Here is a 24,081-nt window from a genome sequence, read left to right on the forward strand (position 1 = left end):
CAGCTCGCTTAATTGGTTGATGACTTGATGTGTCAACCTGGTCCTTGGTTTTGAAAACTATAACAATCCAAAAGTATCCTTCTGTTTTTCAAGACCAAGATCTCGATAGTCTTGGCAGGTGTCTGAACGAGATTGACCAAGATTTTGGTTTATCTCAACCAATGTGAGGAATAGTTAATTTTTTAAAAAAAGACTGCTTATCAGTATCTCCACCAATATTTTAGGACCAAGATGGCCAATATGATAAAATTAAAAACCACTCTTATATTAACGCATATATTTTAGAATATATTTCTTAAGAACCTATTTCAAATAGATAAAAAGGTAACATAAGATTTGGCTAATATGTTCCCATCATATTGGTCATAGATGGCAAGTTATGAACCGACTCGCCAACACGACCTCCAACCGATCTAATTTAATCAAGTTTAGATTTGGCAATCATGTTTCGAATCTTGAATCACTTAAAACATTTTGACCAATTTAATAGTTGTGTTGTATCATAACTAGATCCATTTAAGATCTATTTAACCTATTTAAAATTCATTTAACTCATTTAACTTGATCCAACTGATTTTATTAAACAAATTATGTAAGGTAGTTCGGATTGTTTGTTTAATAAAAAGAGTGTCAGGCTTGATTTTTGGATTTTAGACTCAGCTAATAAATGGGTTGGGTGTAGGTTGACATATATTTAACCCAAACCATATCTTCCTTGACCCGATTGCCATCTATATTAGACGATATATCGAGATTTCTCAATTTATATTGGTTGGATATTTAAGCCCAAGATAAATTACGGAGCATATTAGGTGGTACCTAATGCCGATACAAATCAAGATCTTGACCAATATTCTGGTCACTTTGAAGTATCCATATATTTGGATTTAGAATACTTGAGGATGCTTGTTAAAAGTTTCTCTCTCCAACCTAAAGTAGGCTTGGCAAGTTATTTGGGCAACCTGATGTATCTAGTCAATTCTCTCAAGTTATACTAATTCTCTCGAGCCATGCTAGGGAAACATTCATGTGAATGAACTGCACACTCCTAGCATTGGCCCTAATTGTACTGCCACCCAATCCAAATGGGGCCTTACCTAATATATACAAAATTGATTCTGATTATAATATAAAAATTATGATAAATCTTATTAGTGTAGAACTTGAATTAAATTGACTTGATCTAGCCTGATATAGTTAAACTCAAAGTGTATCATGGATAACAATTTCGGTATCGGGCCTTGACTAGAGGGCCAAGAAAGACCTCTTTCTACTAACAAATTATATACCATAAGATGGGACGATACACAACTTAGTTTCTCAAATTAAAACCTAGCCCAACACTGGCCATGATTTTTTAAACTTTGGGTTTAACTATAGTGTTTGAATATGAAAATAAATGTTATTTAGTTGGATTTTTGGATTCCAAATTTAGACACAAAGTCTTATCGGATCGGGTTTTGGATTAAGGTAGATCTATACATCAAAATTCAAATCCTGATACATACAAAAACCTATATTCCTATATCATATATATATATATATATATATATATATATATATATATATATATATATATATAGCACACATATATATACTTGCATATATAAATATATAAAAACATATATACATGCATGTATCTATCACTTCTTCTTTTTAATAAAAAAATAAAAAAATAAAATGTCAAGTATAGAGAAGTGAAATCACAATTGATCTTATTCTACCAAATTTCTATCCATTTCATTTATTATAGTCTTTACATAATATATTTATTATGTATATTAATCTTGATTATGTCTTCTTCTTTTTTATGAAGAGGGAGGCAAAGCCACCCCGCCTTTATTAAAAAATTGGAGTTTACATAAACTATTTATAAAGGATTTGCAAGAAAGAAAAATATAAAAAAGCAATAAAGAACTTTTACAAAAGCTAGTGGTTTGTAAGTAAACCTGTTTAACTATTTAACAAGCATAACAATCTCATAAGTAATTTGAAGGATCTTTGTATCTTCAATGTGCAACTATATAAACTCTGCATTATGATGTGAGCGAGCCTTTTTCTAAAAGATAAATTAACTCTCTCAACGTGCGGTGCTAATGCTACGAGGTTATTTTCAAGTTTAAGATGAAGATCAAGTTGCTTCTCCGAACACAAATATTTTTAGTTGAAGAAGGTTGATAAAATTTTCTGCAAAACACAACAGATAGAACTATTAATCTTGATTATGGCAAGATCTTTTTCATTCTTCATATCTTTTGACTGCATGGAATCTTAAGTAACAAACATAATAGTTGTATAGATGCCCTTTTTTTGCTATATTTTTTACATTTTTATATATTCGTATTTCATAGTTCATGAGACCTCATTTTGGATGCATCAAATAATTTAAAATATAGTTAAAATTTAGTAAAATAACTTGTTAAATATCCAATTTCTACCAAAAACTTGTCATGCATGATGTCAGATCTTTATTGAGCCCAACACTGAGTAATGGCATAGAGTTTAAATCAAGTTTGGATCTAATAAAATATATTTTGGATTTATGTATGAAAATTTGACTAAATTGGCACCGTATCCTTGACCCAAAACCTGCCCAAGTTGCTTAACTAGTGGCAAATTGTTAATGGTGAATTCGTAGTGCATGTCTGTCAGAATCTTCTCTTTTATCTTTATTTTACACTCATTCCCTCCTGATTGGTGTTGTTGTTGACTGACTTCAGAAAGAATGATAATTTCGGAACAGAATGTATCGGTGCAGAACGACCTTTACTTGGGTGCAGGGCGGGGGATATCACTCAGAATCTGGATATTTCCTGTAATTCTTATTCGACATTTCTATTTCCTCGCGGCTTTGAATATAAAGTTATATACAGAGCATTTTTTTTTTCAGTGAGTATCAGTATCAGATCTCTCTGGTAGGGTTTTTTCACTAAAAGGAACTTCTCAAAATTTATATTATTTAGCACAATTATTGCTTTCATGCTTTCAAAGTTTAATAGCCTTACAGTGCTCGAACTCTTAAATTTATTAATTATTGAATGGTTCACTGCAAGAATTTGTGTGTTTTAGTATTATTTTTTTGGAAACTAAATATATTTTTCTATTGTACATTTATCACACTTTGTTTTATTCGAATTTAATGACAAGTTTCTGATCATAATTAATTGTCATCAAGTGATGCAACTGCTAATGTTGGATTGTAAACCATACATATAGCTAGTGTAGTAACTTCTGTTATGTAGCTTGTTCGATAGAAAATGATGTTTCCAGAAATTCCGCTCAAGCAAGAGCATTTTGGTAAATTGAAAATCATAAGCATATTATTCATGAAAGTTCTGCCTAAAATAACTTAGCTTTGGCACATGAAAGGCATCTGATCAAGACTCCACAACCTAAGGAATGTCTAGTATAAAATAGTGCCCGGTTTAAAGTTTTATTTCTTGAAGATAAATAGCTAGCTCCCACTTTCTGGATGATGATGATGTGCTCATCTTGTTCCTTTCCTTTCTTTATGCAAAACAAAAAAGATGAAATGAACCCATTAAATAAAAGATGAGGTGCACATTAAAAGGTGAGAATCTTAGCCAGTACATGCAAACCTCCAATGCCAAACCATGCCGGACTATTGTCTATTGGTGCTATAAATAACAGTGATATTTATATTAACTATAATTAATTCAATCAGCTTTATCCAATAGGAAATTCAGTTGATGCATTCAGGATCCAATATTCTTGACTCAATAAACTTTTACAGCTCTGCAGTAGGCTACGTGGCAGCATTTATACCAAACAATGCTATCAAATTAGATGCATGCATATATCTCAAACATTTGATGTAAAAAGGTTATCTTTTACGCAGCTCTCATATCATTCCTTTTCAATTGGCATAATTACGAAGCAAGAGAGAAGCTGCACACCAGCGGAATGACTTCATGGGTAAAATCTCTCAATTATTGCAGCATCTAAGCAGTGTGCGAAGATTCTTGGATCAACGAAATGTAGTTTAAAAGGACTCAGCAAATGGACAAGCAGCTCTCACAGAAACTTGGATCGTAATTACCGGAAGATAAAATCGTCCCATCTTAAGGTCAAAACAGGAGTCGCCGATTTGGCGTTTGGACCTCATAATCGAACTAACCAATGCCCGCAACCCACGCTAGAATTATTATATACACTATTTGGTTCTATTTTTATAAAAATCCAGGAATCAATCCATAGATCATAAAGCAAAGACAAGGAAAAAAAAAGTCATGACCAAGTGGCCCCAACCCTATAGGCTTTGGTTAGCAATAATGCAAGCATACAACGAACCCATATTAATTAAGGATTATCGGTAAACTAATAGATTAAAGGCGAAGGGAGTCGAATAGAGGAGGGTGCAGGTGTCCATGGCAGGGTAGGCTGCAGTTCTTGGCCAAACTCTTCTCTTTCCTTCACCCAGAAAAAAGAGAACAGGAAAAGAAAACTCAAAATTCAAATATCATGATTCGGTAGCTTCCTTTCCGAAAACACAATTGGGTTCCTTCCCCCACCTTCCTTCTTTCTTTTACAGTTTCCCTCTTTTCCACTCACTCGCCGTAGCAAACCCGGTCCTCCTTATCCCCTTTGCCCACCCCCCTTGCTCTCCCGTATCCCACTAAAAGGTCCCTCCACTCTTTCTTTTATAAAGTCCATCGTTTTAGTGCACATAGAAGAGAAGGATGATGCGAGGTGATCGAGGGGAGTTGGGGATGGAGATGGGACTAAGAGGAGGAGGAGGAGGAGGAGGAGGAGGAGGAGGGGAGTGTTCATCGTCGTCTGTAGCAGCGGCGGCGGCGGCGGTGGAGGAGGAGCAGCGGCAGCTGCTGAAGGCGGAGATCGCGGTGCACCCGTTGTGGGAGCAGGTGGTGAGCGCCCACGTGGGGTGCCTCCGGGTGGCCACACCAATCGACCACCTCCCTCTCATCGACGCCCAGGTTGCCGGTTCCCACCACCTCCTCCGCTCCTACGCCGGCCGCCACCGCCCCTTCCTCTCCCCCCAGGACAAGCACGACCTCGACGCCTTCCTCGTAAGTAGAATTATCCATATCTGAATTATCCACCTCCTCCGGTTCTACTCTCTACTTCTTCTGCTGCTGCTTCGATTCTCTTAGCTTTCTGTTGTCATGGAATCGAGCAGGCACAGTATCTATTGGTGCTGTGCTCTTTTAGAGAGCAGCTCCAGCAGCACGTCCGAGTCCACGCCGTGGAGGCCGTAATGGCCTGCCGCGAGATCGAGCAGTCCTTACAAGATCTCACCGGTACGACGAACTCTCTCTCGCTTTCCGTTCATATGTTTTTCTTCTTCTCTCTCCAAGCCCCTCAATTCTCATACAAAACTTTTCACGACTATTAGCTGTGTAATTTTTTTTTTTTTTTTTACTTCATCGGGTTTGATGATTTCTTAGGTTAGGAATTATGATATCGGGCAATATTTATCAATCAACTGGGCGATTTCTTTGATGTAACTTCTTCTACGGTTACTTACCGGCGGCATCAAGATAAATATAGCTAGCTAGGAGTGGCGTCTTGTTATAGTCTTTGTTTGCTTCCTTTAATGGTGTCCTTTTTTTTTCTCGGAAATCTCGTTCTATTGGTAGTCTTTAAAGGCACTATTGATGGAGTCGGGCCCGGGGGGTGAGTGTTGGTTGGTTAAGTTGGGTGGGCAAATGACGACAAAAGAGGCTTCGTCATGCTTCGTGCCCACATGCATGGTAGAGGTCCCTCTCCACTTCTGGGTTTAATCCTTCCGCTGGGTAAAACTCTCATGTTTCTGTAATGAAGCATGATTTGTCTCGATCATTTCGATGGTTTTATCCTCTATAAATTAACAAGTATGCAGTCCTGCGAGCGAGCACATCCCTACGTTTTTTAAGCAGTTTAACCATTTTTTCTTTTGACATCTCTGAAAGCAAGGAAGACCTTAATCCGATGATTGTTTAGACTGGGTCTCATAATATTGAAGAAATCTCATGTGGGACATATACTATTGTGGCAAGTTAAAAAAAAGTGAGGATGTACTTTTGATGCAGAGATCCGGATGCTTGTGGCCTTTAAAATGGACATAAGACACGATGTTCTTATCGTTGCTTTTCTCTAGAAGGGATGTAAAGTTGATCTCCAATTTACTCCGTGAAGGAAAAGGATGTTTAGGTCGCCAAAATTATATAGAAATCATTAGCTAAGTGTACCAGCACAGAAAACTTTCTGAAATGCTCTATATGAAGGGGAGACTTTGTTGTTTCTCATATTGTTTCTTGAAGTCGCCATTACCTGGCAATTCTTGTATTATAGGCCTGCTAATGACATGCTTATCAGGGAATTTATCTGGCCAGAAAACGTCAGAACCATATCCATGAAAACACTAGTATGATAAAGAATTCAAATTCAAAGCCATAATTCTATTTGCACTTGGATGGACTTGTTTTCTGAATTAGAATTCAAAGTGCTGCTGACACTAGTCTACCTTGGAGAAATGATATCATCTTGGAATATGTTGTATACAGGATCATTTTATTCTACCATTCTGATAATTGTATAATCCTTTTTGTTATTTTTGTCCATTTTATTGACAATTCTCAATAGTTTCTCTCCCACAGAGAGAGAGAGAGAGAGAGAGAGAGAGAGAGAGAGAGAGAGAGTAGGGAGAGAGTATCTAGTTAGCTGACAATATTGATCTAATTGATAGTTTGGCCTTTGCAGACTTTAAAAATCATATAATTTGCAAGTGAACAATATGTTTTTTCTTGATCTTACGGACCCCGAACAAGTAAAAATAGCAAATGTTGGTGCTATTTCATTTTCGAATACATCTTAGGCTCTATTTTTTTAGGTTCTCCTTCAAATTGGCAACCCTAGAGCGAAAATAGCTAATGGAAATGAGATTTAACAGGCAGCAAAGGAGTTGAGCATCAATCAGAATGCTACTTTGTGAATTTTATGTGAACCAGCACAACAACTTTACCGCATATTTGTTAGCAGAAAGTGGAAATACAAATAATTTGATAAGAAAATTTATGACAGCTAAATTCTACAAGAATCAGATATCTAACAAAGTTATTATATCTAAGATTATATATATCAGAACTTTTTAAAGCAAACATAGAACTATGCTCGGTGTTTGAAATTTGTTACTTGTCATGGTAAAACTGTAAATACACTACATCGATCTTCAGTTTTTAGGTTGAACATTAGTGAATTATTTAAATGTTAAATTGATCATTTAACATCGTGACCCTTAATCGTATTCTTCCAACTTAAGCCTTTCTTCATCTTTCTTTATACTGGACATTTTTCCGAGAAGAATTTATGTTTTACATTTAAAACAACTGTCTCCCTCTTTCATTAGTGTGGATATGCGATGGAACACACTTTGAATTACTATTATCAAATTGATAAAACTATGCACCTAATTTATTTTCTTGAACATAAGAAACATTTACATCATTTATTGATCCATGCATATGATATGGCAAACTCTTTTAGGAGTTACTCTTGAAGAAGGAGGAGGAGCAACAATGTCTGATGATGAGGATGAGCATCATTTGGATTGTCCTTTAGATATGAGTGTTGATGGGCATGATATGATGGGATTTGGTCCGCTTCTTCCTACTGAATCAGAGCGATCCCTAATGGAGAGAGTGAGACAAGAACTGAAGATTGAACTAAAACAGGTTTTCTTCCATTCGATTGGACTTGAAACTCGACGACTGATAGGATTTGACCCTCCGAGTAAGCTTCCCTCACATCTGCTTTACATGGTAATGCAGGGTTTTAGATCGAAAATTGAAGATGTAAGAGAGGAGATACTAAGAAAAAGAAGGGCAGGGAAGTTGCCCGGCGACACGACTTCTTTATTGAAGCAATGGTGGCAGCAACATTCTAAATGGCCATACCCAACAGTAAGTAATTGCCCATTTGAGTTATCTTCTTACATTAATTACTCTGGACATTATATCTGAAGACAAAGAAACTGCAAGCCTTCACACAAGGTGATGAGTTTAATTTTAGCACTACGTTCATCATACAGAAGCACGTAATGAAATTCATCAATCAGAAAAGATATAAAAGCACACAAAATAACCAAAGAGTCATATATGGAAACCTTCATATCGAAGTCATAAGATCCTCTAGGAGAGAACATAAAACTTCCTCTACAATATAATATATAATGTATATGACCCTGAAAATAAAGAAGTTCGTATGATTGATTACTTAGATGTCCATCTAGAATGCTTCACCTACCATCACAATGTCTCATGGCTTTTTAAATAAAAATAAATATTTTATGGCCTTTTTCTCAGGAAGATGACAAAGCAAAACTTGTCGAGGAGACTGGCTTGCAGTTAAAACAAATTAACAATTGGTTCATCAACCAAAGAAAGCGTAACTGGCACAATAACTCACAGTCGGCGACAACTCTGAAGTCCAAGCGTAAAAGGTACATTTGTTTTATTCTTTTTGTTTACATGCTCGATATCAAATAATATGTTGATATCTTTGCTAGAAAAAGAATATATTAATATCAACGAAGGGAAAATCTACTTCTTTGCAGGTAAAAGGCTACCGGTGACTTAAGCAAACTAATTAACCAAGGAGCAAAGGAAGCAATAGTGACTTCAATCTTGTTTTTCTGGGGGCATACCATTGTATTTTAATGATTGACTACTCGTAGATGAACTGAAATTGTTTCATAACATGGTGTGTATGTGTCATTAAATTTTAGACTATTGGTGTTTTTTGTCTCTAAATCTCAATTATGCTATGAGATTTGCAGATAGCGTCTGGTTTGTTGATTGATGTTCAGTGATTTGCATTGCTTCGTAAATAAAAGTGGTTAGTTTTGAACAATGTTCAATAAATCCTTATACTTACAATTTATTTATTTAAAATTGGGGTTATGATTACAATCCTTTTGTTCAAGAAAATCCATGAAATCAAATTTTTAATTACAAAAAAAAAGAAAAAAAAGGAAATCCATAACAAAGGAAAACAGAAGGTAGAATTTTTTTCGTGTGAAAATTTTCTAGAAATTTAATTAGAATAAAATTTCAAAAAATTTAATTTTTTCAATTAAAAGTTGGAGAGAAAAAAATCAAATGAAAAACTTGGGCTTGTTTGACATTTTTTGTGTTTTTTTCTTTATAAATTAGTGAAATATCATATGGAGATTGATGCTGAAGATAGCATTTGTACAAACTTCTGCCATTTCTTGCTCCTTTTTTCAACACAGAAAAAAAATTGCTATCAAAAATTCCAAAATATTTATATATTATTTTAAAAAAATCACATGGTTTCATCATACATGTTGTTTGCTCTATTTCATTTTTGTTCTTGGGCTTTTGGAAACAAAAATATAAAACAGATGTAATATCAAATAGGCCCTAGATTTTTCTTGATAAATAAGTTTCCTAGACTGTTTTTCTCATAGTTGCCAGTAGTGAAAACTGATGCACGGAACAATACAAAAGCAATAAAAAGAAAATAATAATTAAAAAGAGATCCTAATGCAGGAAGGAGGAAAAATTACCATACACCAAGCAAAAAGATGCTATGAAAAGTACATGTAAAAATTGTGAGAACCCGTGCGGGCGTGTGTTTAGTCCCACATCGGTTATTCGCTGGGTAGATCTTGGGTATTTATACAGGATCAAGAAACCCAAATAATAACTTCCGGCTAGCCATGTTGGGTGAGATCCTGGGTTGTTACAAATGGTATCAAAGCGGACCCGGCCCATAACCTATGTGGACTAGAGGACACTGCAGCACGGATCTATTGGAGCTGACTACGGGTTGATCATGGTGTTTGTGATTAGATTCAAATGGATTTGTACCCTTAGCTTGACGAGGACATCAGGCCTTGAACGGGGGGAGTATGCGAGGACCCGTGCGGGCGTGTGTTTAGTCCCACATCGGTTATTCGCTGGGTAAATCTTGGGTACTTATACAGGATCAAGGAACCCAAATAGTAATTTCCGGCTAGCCATTTTGGGTGAGATCCTGGGTTGTTACAAATGGTATCAGAGCGGACCTGGCTCATAACCTATGTGAACTAGGGGACACTGCAACACGGATCCATTGGGGCTAACCATGAGCCGATCGTGGTGTTTGTGATTATATTTGAATGGATTTGAACCATTAGCTTGACGAGGACGTTAGGGCTTGAACGGGGGGAGTATGTGAGGACCCGTGCAGGCGTGTGTTTAGTCCCACATCGGTTATTCGCTGGGTAGATCTTGGGTATTTATACAGGATCAAGGAACCTAAATAGTAACTTCCGGCTAGCCATTTTGGATGAGATCCTGGGTTGTTACAAAAATATATAGACACCAACAGGAAACTGTCATGGAATTAGTTTCTAGTGTGCATTTTGACTAATTTCTCAAGTTGGGGTCACTTGGTAAATAGCTAACAAATTAATTTATAAGTATTTATTAGAAAAACTTCTCTTTTGCTAGTATGTACTCTCTTTTTTCAAGAAAACAAATAAAAGGTTCAAAAGAAAAGATGGTATCATCAAGGCTGCTTTGGAGAATCTTTAATTCAGATTTTTCTTCCCTCACCCAAAACCTGCTGTGCTATGTCCTTCTTCTATGCTTTCCTTCTTTGCTTTTTTAAAAAAAGGCCCCAATTCCTACAAGTTCCCTGCCTTTTGTCGCTTCACTTTTTACTTTTTTTTTTGTGTGTCAAATGATAGCTTATGGGATTTTCAATTAAGGTCTTATGATCCCCAACAAGTAAAGCATATTTGGCTAATCGATGAGCTGCCTTTGCTACAATTCCTTTTTGCATGAGAATATTTAGAACTCTTGCTTTCTTGGCAAGATTGTACACATTAATGATTAGTTGCCTTATTAATTCCTTTTTCTATGTCAATACCCAAGAACTTTTTGTTTATTGGAAAGATGGTACATAGGAACAATGTGTGGATGTTTAGTTGTTTACCCCCCCCCCACAAAAAAAAAAAAAAAAAACGAGTAGTGGTTCAACTCTGAGTCTATCTCTTGGCAACAAAAACAATATGTGATAATATTGAGCGTATCCCCTTCCAATTCCATATTCTTAAAACCACACCCCAAGCTAAAATTGATGCATACCATAACAATCATCGGTTTTATAACCTTTAGGTTCGCAACAAATCTCATTTTTTGAACCAAAGCTGCCATCGTTTGACAAGCCCCCAATTCCTAGAAGTTTCCTTCTTTTGTAGTTTCGGTTTGAGAACGAATTTCTCAAAATATTGCCTCGGTTTCCTAGAAAATCACTATGATTTTGCTCCATGTTTCTCAAAAATAACTGGGTTTAGGATTGATGGATGTGTTGTGATTATGCCTTTATGATAACATCCTCCTGGCACATGAACTCTATTAGTATTATCATGATAATGGGCTTTGCGTGTCTTTTATCCATGCTGAACACGTCAAACCGAAGTCCAGCTCGTTAATATAGTGGGTGTAGATCGATACCCCAACCTTTTCCGCTTCATCCAGGAATGGAACTTTATGGGCCCTTGGAGCAAGTATAAAGCATGTCAAATGAAGTAAATCGATCAGAGGTCAGGACTCCAAAATGATTATTGCTGGTGGTTGTTAGATTTTTGACACCTCGGTGCCGGAGGCTGAGCTGAGGACGGCATGAGCCGGATTGGGCTATACTTGGCGGGTGCTGCAGGCTAGAGTAGTTATACTTGAGCGTGACTCGGCCACGATTATTGGCTAGATCCAGAAAGACACTGGTGGTGAGTGTGGGTGTCACCTCCTGCGTCGAGATATCCGAGCTATGGTTAGTGGTATCATGGTGTTCCAAGACAAGCATGTATACAGAGAGGCCAATGGGGTTGCGGTCTGAGTGGCCTTGTATGTAGCCAATCAATCCGGAGGTGCATTGTGGGTCGGAGAAATGGAGCTGTCTAGAGCGCCCTGGAATGTGTTGTTTTTTGATCTTTTTGGATATATCTGTACTAAAATTGTATAAATCATCCACCTTGCCAAAAAAAAAGTAAATCAAAATTTGGTATTCATGAATGGTAGAATATCTCAGTTTTATTTAAAAAAGCTGTTCTAATTAGAAACGTTTGGAGAATTAGGATTGTTCCATGAAATCAACCCCCAATGATCGAAACAAGCTTGATGATGATAGTTATGTTATTGGAGTCCGCAGACCAGTTGGACAGTTAACTAGAGGTTGGTGTTGAGGACTTGATGCACCATATCTGATAGCAGGTTCCACAAGCATGGCCATTGTTGAATAATATGGAACTTGGTCCCATTGCCATTGTCGAAGAGTAACCACAAGGCCCACCTAAGGGAATGAGAACCAAATTCAAATGAGCTCAAATGGGAGAGAAGAAACCTAGGGATGAGATCGGGTATCAAAGATCCAGAAACCAGCCCATTGTTTGGGATGCGGAATATTTATGGTGCAAGGTAATTTTAGCTGAGTACAAATTTAAGGGCACCTGGCTACAAGGAAGAACATCTCCCAGGGAGCTAGGCTCTGGGCACGAGATTGATTTATTCAGGCAGCCTTGGCTTTCCTTTACTCTTTGATTCAATGTCGATTCGACTCAGTATGAATTGTGACTTTGATGGACTTGAGGTGTCTGATATGTTTACAAAGCAGAAGCTGGCTACATTTTTTTCCTCAGGAAATTATCTCCAGCATTGTTGAAATTCCTACGCCAAGAGGCCACTGGAAAGACAAATTAGCTTGGGTCAAGACTAGAGCTACAAAGGTCAATCTAAAGGGGCCGTACAATGTCATGATCAATAGACCACTGATCAGACTTCTAATAAGTTTTCATGTACATGGAGGACTCCTGTTAAGCGTAGAACCAGTTTCCCCTGGTGGAGAACCAAATGGAGTTCGCCTGTTAAATCTACTCTTATGTCTCATGACATGGTAGATCCTTTACAAAGTGGCGGTTATCTTTGTCATGATGTTCAAGAAGATTCAGAGCAGGCTGTAGTTATAGTGTCCTAATGCTCAAGCTTTGCGGAGTGACGAAAAAATATAGTAGGGAAGGAAGAGAGTTGCCACCAGAGTCACGGAGATCACTCTAGTACGCTTAGCTGGAACATGGATATGGATGGACTTGATCTTGTGGTTGTCTCCCCCTTAATTTTAGAGTCCATCCTATATAGAAGTGCTCCTCGATACCCCGTAATTTTGGGCTTCATGACCACAATGGTCAACATGCGAAATGCTGTCGAGGCTCAATTTCAGATTACCTCTCCAAATCCAACACTTTTGAGGCTTGCAAGTTTTAAGCAGAAGAGACTTGAATGGAGGGGTTATTTTGGGATGCAAGCAATGATGGGTTCTTCACTGGTAAAGCTTCCTTCACGGTGACTCCTTTTAGGAAAGCCAATCACTTAGCTGATGAATCCCTCTCCACTGTCAATTCAAACCATTTCAACACGACAGCACTGGCGCTGAGGTGTTCTGGATCCTTGTGATACCCTTCCGAGTCATCCACTTCTTATATGTGGGCAATCCTTTCCCCTTGGAATGCTGAAGGTTAGTTTTGATGGATCGGTGAGTAACTTACCAACAGAGGCTGGCTTCATAATTTGGAGGCATAGTGGAAAGATGATTCATGCAGCAGCAAAATCTTTTGGTACAACTTCTCGGTCCCTGAAGCAGACTTCAAGCAGCCAGGCATGGATCGTAGACTGCAGTGTTTGCGTATAATCCCACACAGATCTGGCAGTAAGAAGACTGAGTACAGTGCTCCAATGGATCCAGATTCCTAGAACTGCTCCTAGCACCTGCCTCTTCTGAGAGATATCTTGCAGCTTCACAGAGTTAGCCCATGAAGGTGTTAGGGATTTCCTTCACAGGTATCCTTTACATTGCAGCAGAGGCTTAGTCAAGCAGAGACCTAGTTGTTAGTTTTTCTTCCTGTTTATGGAGTCATCCCCCCACTCAACGCACCAAATAAAAGAAATATACATTCTCATTATACTGATTAAACAATTATTTCGCAACTTTCTAGTTGCAAAATCAAATAACTTGAATTTTTAATTCTTAGATTTAAGCAAACTACCCACGTAGTGTTTCGGCAGGCTGAAGTAACCATGAATGCTTAACTTGGGATGATGTCCTTCAGAGAGAGACAATAGGAAGACCTGGGATCAACATATGGAAGACAAATTTTAAACTTTTGTCATTTTTTCTGTGCATTTTACTAAAAATAATCAAAGTTTTAAAGTTTTTACAATCATTAAATGTAAAAAATACTAAGACACTTTCATTAGATATTGCAGAAAATAAGTCAAAAGTGTGATTTGTATGTAGCATCGTACTATAGTAATATGTCGAGAAGGAAACAGAGTCCAACATAATAATGAAAATTCTGCCAGTATACGCAACAGAGAAGGAGCTGCAGAAAAGTCATCAGACTATTGTTTCTATGCATATTCAACGTACCAACTTATAACAATTTACCACTCTCAGAAAACACAGTAAACCAGCTCATAAGAGTATCTGGAGATCAAGAAAATGACTAGAAATCTCTACACTGTATATGCTCACACGCCTTTGAAAGCTCAACCTGAATCTCAGTTTCCAATTGACGCAAATACTCCCTATTTGTAACCAGCAGGATAACCAGGTGGCGGGTAAGAACCAGCTTGGGGATAAGCAGGTGGATATCCACCCTGAGGAGGTGGTGGATACCCGTAAGGTTGCCCATATGCCGGCTGGGGTGTATATCCAACAGGAGGTGGAATAGGCTGATCGATGCGTGACATCTGCTGGACTGGAGGCACTGCCATCATTGGTGATGGCCCAAACTTGCCATCTCTCTTATCCAGTTCGATCTTATGTTGTGTCTGAACTCGCAAATACAGAACTATTAATTAAAAAATGTCACTGGAAACGCAAGAAGGTAAATAAAATTCTGACGTAGTCTAATCATTCTAGCTTACCTGCATGCATGCACAGACCCTGCAAAATATATGCAAGTACATAAGTTATGGTCATTAATGGCCTCTACTAAGACGACAAAGACAATGGCAGAAAACCTGGCATAGTCTTACGTGCAGTATACAAAGTCAGACAGACAGGACAATATCTGGGAAGCTTCCTGGATTTCATCACTTCCAACAATCATCGCAACAATTGAGAAAATGCACGCAATTTGTTGGAGGCAGAACATAAATCCCTACATTTAAATGTCCATACAAGTGCGATTCTCTAAGACCACAGCTAGTTTCAGCACAAGAAATTGATAGCTTTGAAACAAAGAGAAGAGATAAGTACAATAATGCAGTTATCGCATTGAGTTGTTTGTATGTTGAACTCATCTTGCAGCAAGAAGCGGGTTGAGGCAACTGAGTTACCAAAGCATAGGAAAACCTGAAACAAAAATGTCAAGTGAAACAGAATTCAATGATATGAAGCAGGTGTGAGACGCAGTTATTGGATGACATTTCATAGATAAAGTTTTAGCTATATGCAGTACACATTCAATTTTTTCCATCTAAGATTGTAATACTAAGCCATTCTAAAATGCTAACAAAACTATAGCATTAATGTTCTGTACATGCTTCAATAGGGTAGGACTCTTCAGTTCGGTTATATACACCAAAAAAGGATGAGGTTTACCACATACATCTAACTATCAATCAAGCACCACATAACACCAGTCCTTGACCCAAGGAAAAGGGTTCACATGATGTTGGCAGCATTTTGATAGAAAAAGGCCAACTAAGAGCAATCTGTAGGTTACTGGCATAAGGGTGACTTTAAAGCAATGCAACCAAAACGTAACCCATCCTCGTGAGCAAACAGAATGGGTTATCAAGAACATAAATTGTGTTAAATTGACTCTGGCAAAAAATGTGCAAGACTTTTAAGTTCTTCCGTTCTTCATCTGGATTTAATGAGCAGAAGCAGCACTGACTTCCAAATCAGCTAAAAACCGAGCAGTAAAAGATTATAGTTTCAATAACCAACCAGAAATGTGGCACCATGAACAAGAAAAAACAATAATCTTTAGAAAGATAAAATAAAATAAAATGTTTAGATGGAGACTGAATGCTCCATGCTTAAAGGGGAATAAATCATGGCTACTTGATAAAAAAAATGATGAATAATATTGTAACTTGAGGTAGGTATAATGCATAAGCATAATACAATATGAAGAATAAAACTAAAAAAAAGATGGGCAAATGTTAGTAGTCGTTTAGTATAAGGAAATTTTATTAGCATCTGCACAAGAAGTAGCACAAGAGGAATACATTGTTACTGCAGAGTAGGAATAATGCGGAAGTGTAATAAGATATGAAAAGAATTTTTTAAAAAAAAATAAAAAAAAGATGGTGATACATTAATAGTCATTTAGTATATGTAAATTTTATTAGCACCTGTGCAACAAGTAGGATAGGAGCAATGAATTATGTATTATAATAGACTCCCTATTAACTAAAATTACAGTGGAAGAAACTCTAATCTTTATACAGAAAAATTGTAACATATTATTCCAATAACCTGTATTTGACATGTAAGGTTAACTGTTACAAAACGTTCTGTAAGAGGTGCACATAGTTTTACGAACCGACTAACACTGTCCTCTGCTGCTGGCTATTGGTGAATGAGATAAAAGGAAGAGAGAGAGAGAGAGAGAGAGAGAGAGAGCAGCCACTGTTGCTAGCGGTTCCCACTTTTAGTTTAACATTAGACACTGACGAGAAGGAGCCAACAATCAACAAAAAAGAGAAGGAACCAACAGGCCAGGTCAACGACAAGCCCTTCATCACTAAAACCATATCACTATTCCACACTGCTTTTATATAGAGGAATACAACATATTTATACATGTTTTTTGTGGAGGAATGCAATATATGCCAACATTAAAAATACAATAACTAAGATACTTGAAGTTTACCCCAAAAAAGTGGCTAGGTATTAAATATTAGTAGTTATCAACATTGAAACGATGTTTTTCCTAATAGAATCACAAGATATTAGAAATTATTACTTTCGAAGATATAAATTGACATAGGGTCTACTATATTTTCCTTGGCACATTGACCGATGCATGAGCAAAGAATAGAAATAGTTAAATAACTAGTTGTATAGGGACTAACAGAGGATACGAACCAGTAAACAGAATATAAAACTCTATAAAGTTACAGGAGATTCAAAAGTTAGATTTCACCAAAACTTACAAACTAGTAATGGCAAATAAATATCCTAGAAAAGGATACATGAAAATCATGACAGCGCTACATTTTTGCAAAATTAAAAGAATTAAACATCAAGACAGGAAAGAAAAGGAGAAAATTTTACAATACAACACAGGTAGGCAGTTATGGGTGCATTATGCCAAGAACAAGAAGCAAGGAAAGGAGATGTCGACGAATACCTTTGTGGCATTTAACAGAATAAACGTGGATTTTTTTATAAAGAACTGAGGTACTTAAAATCTGAACCAAATAAGTTGTAGAATCTGATTGCTTGCTGTACTACAATAGTGACGAGATGATCAATTTGAGAGTCTAATTGTAAGCAGCACATATATAAAGACACATAATTTAAATGGACTTTTCCCAAAAGAACATCAACAAAAACAGATCCAGTATCAAACAAGAGCAAAGGATAGATAACATAGAACAAGTGGAAGGATGTTTTTTTTTTTCAAAGCAAGGATACCAAAAGCCAAGTAAAGTAATGGTATGCAGGGAAGGGCTGGCTTTGCTGATTGAGGGCCTTAAAGGATTAGTCATATATTTGAGCAGGGGAAGAACTACAGTCCATGGGGATTTATAGAAGTGTCATGCCACTGGTATTTTAAGGCATACCTGAAATTTCAACAAAGCTAATAAGTAGTTCAAATGTGGAAAACTGTAAACGTAAATGAAAGAGATGTGTTCAGGCTATGACGATGAATAAATAATTGCAATTTTTTAAAAGACTTTGGTGAATGGTTAAGTAGAAAGAAAGGATTCTGATTACTAAAGAAGAATAACTAAAGATTAACTCATCAGATAATTCTAAATTTAAGAACTGCCAACCTCCCTGGTAAGATATTAATAGAAGGGGAAAAATTATCATTGCTTTTAAAATAAGGGATGGAAAAGCATTATAAATTTAATAAAGGTAATCTAGATCTTTAATGATGCATGAAAGCTGGCCTCAATATAACCCTCAAGTAAAATTGGCTGCAGCTGCTATAAAGTATGAATATTAGTACTGCCCTTCACACATAAATTAACGAGAAAAGAGTTGTTTCGATTACTTGTGATAAAATTTCCGGAAGCAGTGAATAAAGATGATAAGTCCAAAGAGCACCCGCTCACACCCACAAAATGAGGCGCGCTGGGATAAAGAAGTTAAAGAAGGCTCCAAAAATAAGAGTCCTCAATTCATGTGAAAAGATTCATGGAGGCAAGGGGAGACCTTACAGACCTGGATAGAAGTCGTGCAAGGATTTGAACATAGTAGTGCCAACATAAAAATGGAAGCTTTAGTAAAAGAAATGGCATAGAAGGATAAACTCATTGATTATGGCCAGGCTTGTTATATACATATTGCTAGGTTTAAATCAGACAATCTTAAAGAGTAAGATGAATTACAGGGGGAAAATATTATCTTTTATTTGTACATCACATTGTACAATTCTAATAACAATATCCAATCAATTCTAAGAACATCGCCCTTCACTTTTTACTTCATTTTTTTTGGTAAAGTGGATAAATTAAACCATTGGAGTATAGATATATTCGTGGGAATTAGAAAACAAAATATTTAAAAATCGAGTAGGAAGATCCGTAGTAGAGTCCCATAACGTAGTCCTGTTATGGTTGGCCACATAAGTAGCCATCCAACTTGTTGAATTATTAGCTTCTTTATAGATATGTGATACCTCAAGGGAGAGCAATCTATGCATCATTTGCCAGCAATCCTATAGAAGTGGATGAGGTCTGGCATCAAAAGATTGTGAATTCAAGAGACATCTAATAGTTGTCAAGAAGTCCTCCTCTAAGCAAATATGAGAGGCCCTCAATATCTATGTAGCATAAGTTAACCCCTCCTATGCAGCATGTAGTTCTGCTATTGGAACAGTTGTATCAAAAATTCTGACATCACTTGCGGCTAATAGAGCACCACTAGCGCTCCTACTAATAATGCTCGCTTCACCAAGAGCACCTCTCTCCTCTACAGTATCATTAAAGTTGACCTTGAGGAAGTAGAGGGGTCGTGGCTCCCAAGAAGAATATGTCACCTATAATAACGCAGAAACTGCATGAAAAGAGCCACAGATTACCCCTACTATCAAAAATCGCTCTGAAGTAGGTTACCCCTACTTTACTCAGTATTGATGTATGTGTTCATGAAGCATATTGTTGCAGATTTTAGACTTTTTCAGTTTTTAGTGCTTACTAGTTTTGAAATAGCGACTTTTTTGATTGTATCTTGGTGATTTGATGATCTAATACTGAATTTCGAGGATTTAGATCCTTTTTTGTCTTCCTCAATATCTCATTTCTATGTAACTTCTTGTTTAGAATTCCAGTGAGATCTGGCCTAAGTGTATTGCTTACAAAAAATGTAAGCAATTGGGTTACTTTGCCCCGACTATTGCCTTTTTATTTTGTGTGATGTGAAAAATATTGACCGCCACATCAGAAGATATTAGCTGTGGGGCCATTTTGTTCAGCAAGCCAAATACATAAAAGAGAGAAAAGGGTGACGAAGGGACAAAGCCAGATGCTCCATCCCTCTTGGGCATCCATATGCATCCCTTTTGACCCATCCCACCTTCTCTCCTAGTAACCATAGGAATGGCCAAAAAAAGGAGCTAATTTTGGACCTTTTTTATTAAGGCTGCATGTATTTGCATACATGTACATGTGTATATCCTACAGATGTAAGGAGAGACATTTTGCATCAATAAACAAGATTAGAATCTCCTCTCTTTCACTTAGCCATCCTATACATGGAAAACTTTCCTATATTTGTAAAATGTATTTCTCTCATTTAAATTTTATTAAGCTTTGGAAGAAAAAAAATATGAAGAGGCATATTATACCTATAACATATCAGACATTCTTTGTGGAAGGAAATTAATTAACATGGTGTTTCAAATACAAAGTTCGTGAGAGTATAGAAGATGCTCACAAGAGCTGAGTGTCTATTAAATTGATTCAGGTAATTTATTTTTCTTTGGTTGACAATAAGGTAAAGAACCACAAAGAAAACTCAAAAATGATGCAGATTCGAAACAGTGACAATGCCAACTGAAGGTAACAGGCATTTTTTTTTGGTACAAAAGGTAACAGGCTTTTCAAGCATCACAAGAAAGTTAAAATTATAACACATTATGGTAATATCAAAAGATAAAGGACCATCTTATTTTAGGTCAACAGATAATGCTATAAAATAAAAGGATAATCAAAAAATAAAATGATTTAATACCTCAGTGCAAAGGCAAAACTCCGGACATCGACTCTCTCCACATCTGCCACTACATGGGAGATAGCCAGCACAGCAGACATACCTAAAGAGAGAGCAGTCTTATGAGGACAAAGGAAAGAAATGAATGTCGAAAGGACAAAAAAATCATATACTATAATTTATGCTGACAAAAGACGCAACTGAAAATTACCTTGTCATGTCATTATAAAGAGCTCGTTTGCGGAGCATGTAAGAAACACATGGCCCACTAAGAAGAAACAAGCATGTTAGAAAATATTCAAACTAATTCAAACATTGATTTTTGCAATAAGACATGTTAAAAATGTAAAAATAAGAGAGCAAACCAATTCAATTAGCATAGAATGAGAATGGTGTTTTGAGTAAATGTAAAGCAAAGCACCAAAAAATAAAAACAGAGATAACTGGAGCAAGTTATGGGATTAAGCATTAGCCATATGCATATGCTGAGTACATCAGCAAGCCAAATGATCAACCTTAATCAGAACCCATGATTTTAACCCAAGGACAACAAAAATATGCAAGGCCATAGTAGCAAACTAGCATAGGCCAACCCAAAGTAAATTTCTTTCTAATATCACTTCTATCGTCAAATGACTAAGCTCAACGAACATGTTAAACAGATCAATACGGGAAACTTAAAGCAAATACGACAGAGACGAGAAAACATTTAATTAGAACATTCAGTAAGAACCTTTGGTGAAGATTGAAATGATTAAATCATAATTTCCTAAGAGGAGTCTAAAACTGAAATAATTTAATATAATGCACTGTGCTAAACTGAAAATAGACAAATATAAAGATATGAAATTCTTACAGTAGACATGCTCAACTCTAACATGAAAGCTTTGGTAGAACCCCTATTTGGGACAAAAGGATCTATGGTCAACCTACTAAAGAATGACCAGACTCTACTTCAAGTGCTTATCTCTTATTTTACTTTTACAGAAAGGCTAGTAATTCTTTCCAAATAATAGGTTTTGATATATCAGTATCAAATAAAGCCAAGTGTTTTTAAATTAGACGAAATACATCAAGGCCCTATTTGTTGCTCCAGATATGTTTGACATCATTTTCCAAGTAGGCACTTTAAGTGTGGATCAGTGTAATTTTGTTTGATGAAGTCCTTCAAATCTTCCAGACACCATCATCAACCTACATGATCAGTATGTAAAATTACAAACACACCCAAAAGTTTCCACTGGGTGATATAAGTATATCATAGGATAATTTACTTTATGATCATTGAGCCAGAAGAAATAGTGATTGTCACAGTTTACATGACTTGGATCAATCAATGGTCACCATATAAATGATATATATGTAGCATTAGTTCAAGAAGGATCTAGACATGCAAGTATGTAAGTTTAAGCTTTCAGTAACATGCAGCTTGCAGAATTATCATTTCGAAAAAGACAAGACAGGCTGTTTCAAGTCCTAAACTAGATATTCAAGGACAAAAAGTCAGGGAAAGACAATTGGCTTAGAAAAGTTCATGTTTCAATATAATTCAATTAAGATCTCAAATTTTCTATTTAAGACTTTAAGTATCATGGGAAAACTTATAAACTAAATCTCATATTCTGCATGATCATGAGCATTTTGATGCCTAAAATCAAATCATTTCCAGATAATCATTTTTTTCTTCTTTTTTCTTCTTATAATGATGTTTGTGCAGTAAAGGCACCACTAAAACCCCACCCCTTTTTTTTGCCTCATCTTCTCGTTGCCCCTTAAGATATTCTTCCTTTTAGACATAAAGTGAACTAAAAAAAAGTAACTAGTTCGCTCATTAGATCTTCGACGCTGCCTCCTGTGATAAAAGTAAAATCACTATTCATCCATTTATTCAGCATCCATCAAGCAAACTTTTGAATACCACAGGAGGCAGGGAGGGAAGAAGATAGCGAAAATGAAAAGAATCAAAAGATGCTAAAAGGAAATCGAAATATATTCCAAGACGAATTGCCCCCAGAACCGCTAGGTCTCAGGGAATATACACGAAAAATTCAAGAGGCACTCCTCATAATTAAACCTATAAAATTAACAAAAAGAGAAAGAAACATTCGCGGACAGAAACAATGCAAGAAAAAGCAACAGCATTGGATCGATCAACCAAAAATTGAACCGAGAGACAGGCAAAAGCCCAACATCAAGCTCAAAATACTCACCACCCGAGCGCCAGGCAACAAACTGCGGACAAGAACGATCACATCGATCAGAGATCGGCTCAAGAAGCAAATCAAGAAAAAGGAAAAGATCAAGAGGTCGACGGATCGAGAGTGGCTCACAGGGAAAGTCGGCCTTCATGGTGCTCATGAGATCGACGTGCCAGAAATTCCGGTAGCTCTGCCGGAGCTGCATCTTGTCGAGGTACACCTGCGACGCCATCGTCGGATTCGCCGCTGCCGCGACGACGGTCGATCGCGAGCTCTGGTCGAAGAGGCAGCGGAGATCTAGATCGGGCGAGCTACCCCTCGCCCACCCTTTCCGCCGAATAGAGGCAAGTGCGTTGGGGACTCGGGGAATTGGGTCCAATTTTTTTAAAAATTTCTGGGGGATAAAGTGCACCCAGTCATCGGAAAATGGGCAGCTCCACGTGGGGTGAGCTTGCTTGGTTTTGAAAAATTAATTAATGAAACGTCGAGTAGGAGAACGCCAGGCACGCAACCGCGTATTTGACGCGGACACTGTTTTGGATCAGCTGTGTTAAAAACGCGAAACACTGTAATGTGCGAGGGTAATAAAGGAACTCGACAACAATTAATTCATTCGAGAAGGTGATCGCTGACAGCCTGACAGTAGGCGCGTGCTGAACCAAACGTTTCGATCGGATGGTACGGATGTTCGCTCGACGGAGAGAGGGTTGGATCAGCAGTTGCGTCTTTTGATGATCACGGAGCCCGTTTGATCGCGTGTACAGCTCTGGTTGGCGTGGCCGTGATTGGGGCACTACTGACGTGGAATCGCACAAATGTGGAGGAATCTAACCCAACATGTGAACCAGCGGACTCCGGAGCGGGGTCTATTGCGGAGGAAGTGTCATCATGATTGCTTTTGCTCCAATCCTCTTGACTTATCATGCTTGACACCCAATATGGCCCTATTTTTCTTTTTTTTTTTAATTTCATCATAAATTTTAATTTATGTATAAACCGGATCTTTTTTTCTTTTAAATATCTGCAAAATATATTTCCATGACTCCGATTTTTTATATCGCAAGTTAGAACTATTTCTTTATTGTCTTTTGTGATTTATTTTACTTCTATTTAATTTCTGATTATGACTATTCTATCAGCAAAATCTTTTATTTTTATGAATGACAGCCATTTATTTTTCAGATCAGGTGATAGCTTTAAAGCACTCTGTAGCTATTTAGGTGCAAAATATACATAACAGAGAATCCAAATTTGTTATGAAAAGTACGTTGGTTTTTTTTCCAAACATTACTGAAAGTCACTATGTAAAGACCTGCACAATTATATACTTGGTTTCCCATTGAGTAGGTTTTAAATTTTTATTAAAGACTAAAAATCTTAAATAATATTTTTTAATAAAATTTTAAATTGTTATAATTAGTGTCAGAGTGAATCTAGTCCATGGACTAAGAAACACTACAGT

The 24,081-nt window shown here is 36.9% G+C and overlaps 2 protein-coding genes across 3 annotated transcripts; one reads left to right on the top strand and one right to left on the bottom strand.

Annotated features, from left to right (window-relative positions):
• The first annotated feature begins 4,198 nt into the window (after nt 1-4,198).
• On the top strand, nt 4,199-8,879 carry LOC103719659 (homeobox protein knotted-1-like 3). Its single transcript, XM_008809003.5, has 6 exons — nt 4,199-5,048; nt 5,159-5,279; nt 7,504-7,691; nt 7,788-7,919; nt 8,322-8,458; nt 8,573-8,879. The coding sequence occupies exons 1-6, from the start codon at nt 4,701-4,703 to the stop codon at nt 8,574-8,576; spliced, it is 930 nt and encodes a 309-aa protein (XP_008807225.3). The 5' UTR covers nt 4,199-4,700; the 3' UTR covers nt 8,577-8,879.
• A 5,523-nt stretch (nt 8,880-14,402) lies between these two features.
• On the bottom strand, nt 14,403-23,111 carry LOC103719660 (uncharacterized). Of its 2 annotated transcripts, none has more exons than XM_008809004.6 (8): nt 22,752-23,111; nt 22,632-22,653; nt 20,633-20,689; nt 20,443-20,524; nt 15,283-15,378; nt 15,060-15,184; nt 14,949-14,967; nt 14,403-14,852 (listed from the first exon to the last, which is right to left on the bottom strand). In XM_008809004.6, exons 1-8 carry the CDS (start codon nt 22,849-22,851, stop codon nt 14,607-14,609), a joined length of 747 nt encoding a protein of 248 aa, XP_008807226.3. In that variant the 5' UTR covers nt 22,852-23,111; the 3' UTR covers nt 14,403-14,606. The 2 variants fall into 2 exon arrangements, with proteins under 2 accessions (XP_008807226.3, XP_088579748.1); XM_088723622.2 differs by having other exon boundaries at nt 14,660-14,872.
• Between the last annotated feature and the right edge of the window lie 970 nt (nt 23,112-24,081).

This window comes from Phoenix dactylifera, chromosome 6, assembly GCF_051530095.1.
Source record: "Phoenix dactylifera cultivar Ajwa chromosome 6, Ajwa_hap1_PhDact_Kaust_v1.1, whole genome shotgun sequence".
NCBI lineage: Eukaryota > Viridiplantae > Streptophyta > Magnoliopsida > Arecales > Arecaceae > Phoenix > Phoenix dactylifera.

Coding starts and splice junctions, on each gene's coding strand:
- LOC103719659 (XM_008809003.5), top strand. CDS start 4,701: ATGATGCGAGGTGATCGAGGGGAGTTGGGGATGGAGATGGGACTAAGA. Junction 5,049..5,158: donor ACGACCTCGACGCCTTCCTC/GTAAGTAGAATT, acceptor GGAATCGAGCAG/GCACAGTATCTATTGGTGCT. Junction 7,920..8,321: donor CTAAATGGCCATACCCAACA/GTAAGTAATTGC, acceptor CCTTTTTCTCAG/GAAGATGACAAAGCAAAACT.
- LOC103719660 (XM_008809004.6), bottom strand. CDS start 22,851: ATGGCGTCGCAGGTGTACCTCGACAAGATGCAGCTCCGGCAGAGCTAC. Junction 20,690..22,631: donor TGTTGCCTGGCGCTCGGGTG/GTGAGTATTTTG, acceptor GTTTCTTCTTAG/TGGGCCATGTGTTTCTTACA. Junction 20,525..20,632: donor CTTTATAATGACATGACAAG/GTAATTTTCAGT, acceptor CTCTCTCTTTAG/GTATGTCTGCTGTGCTGGCT.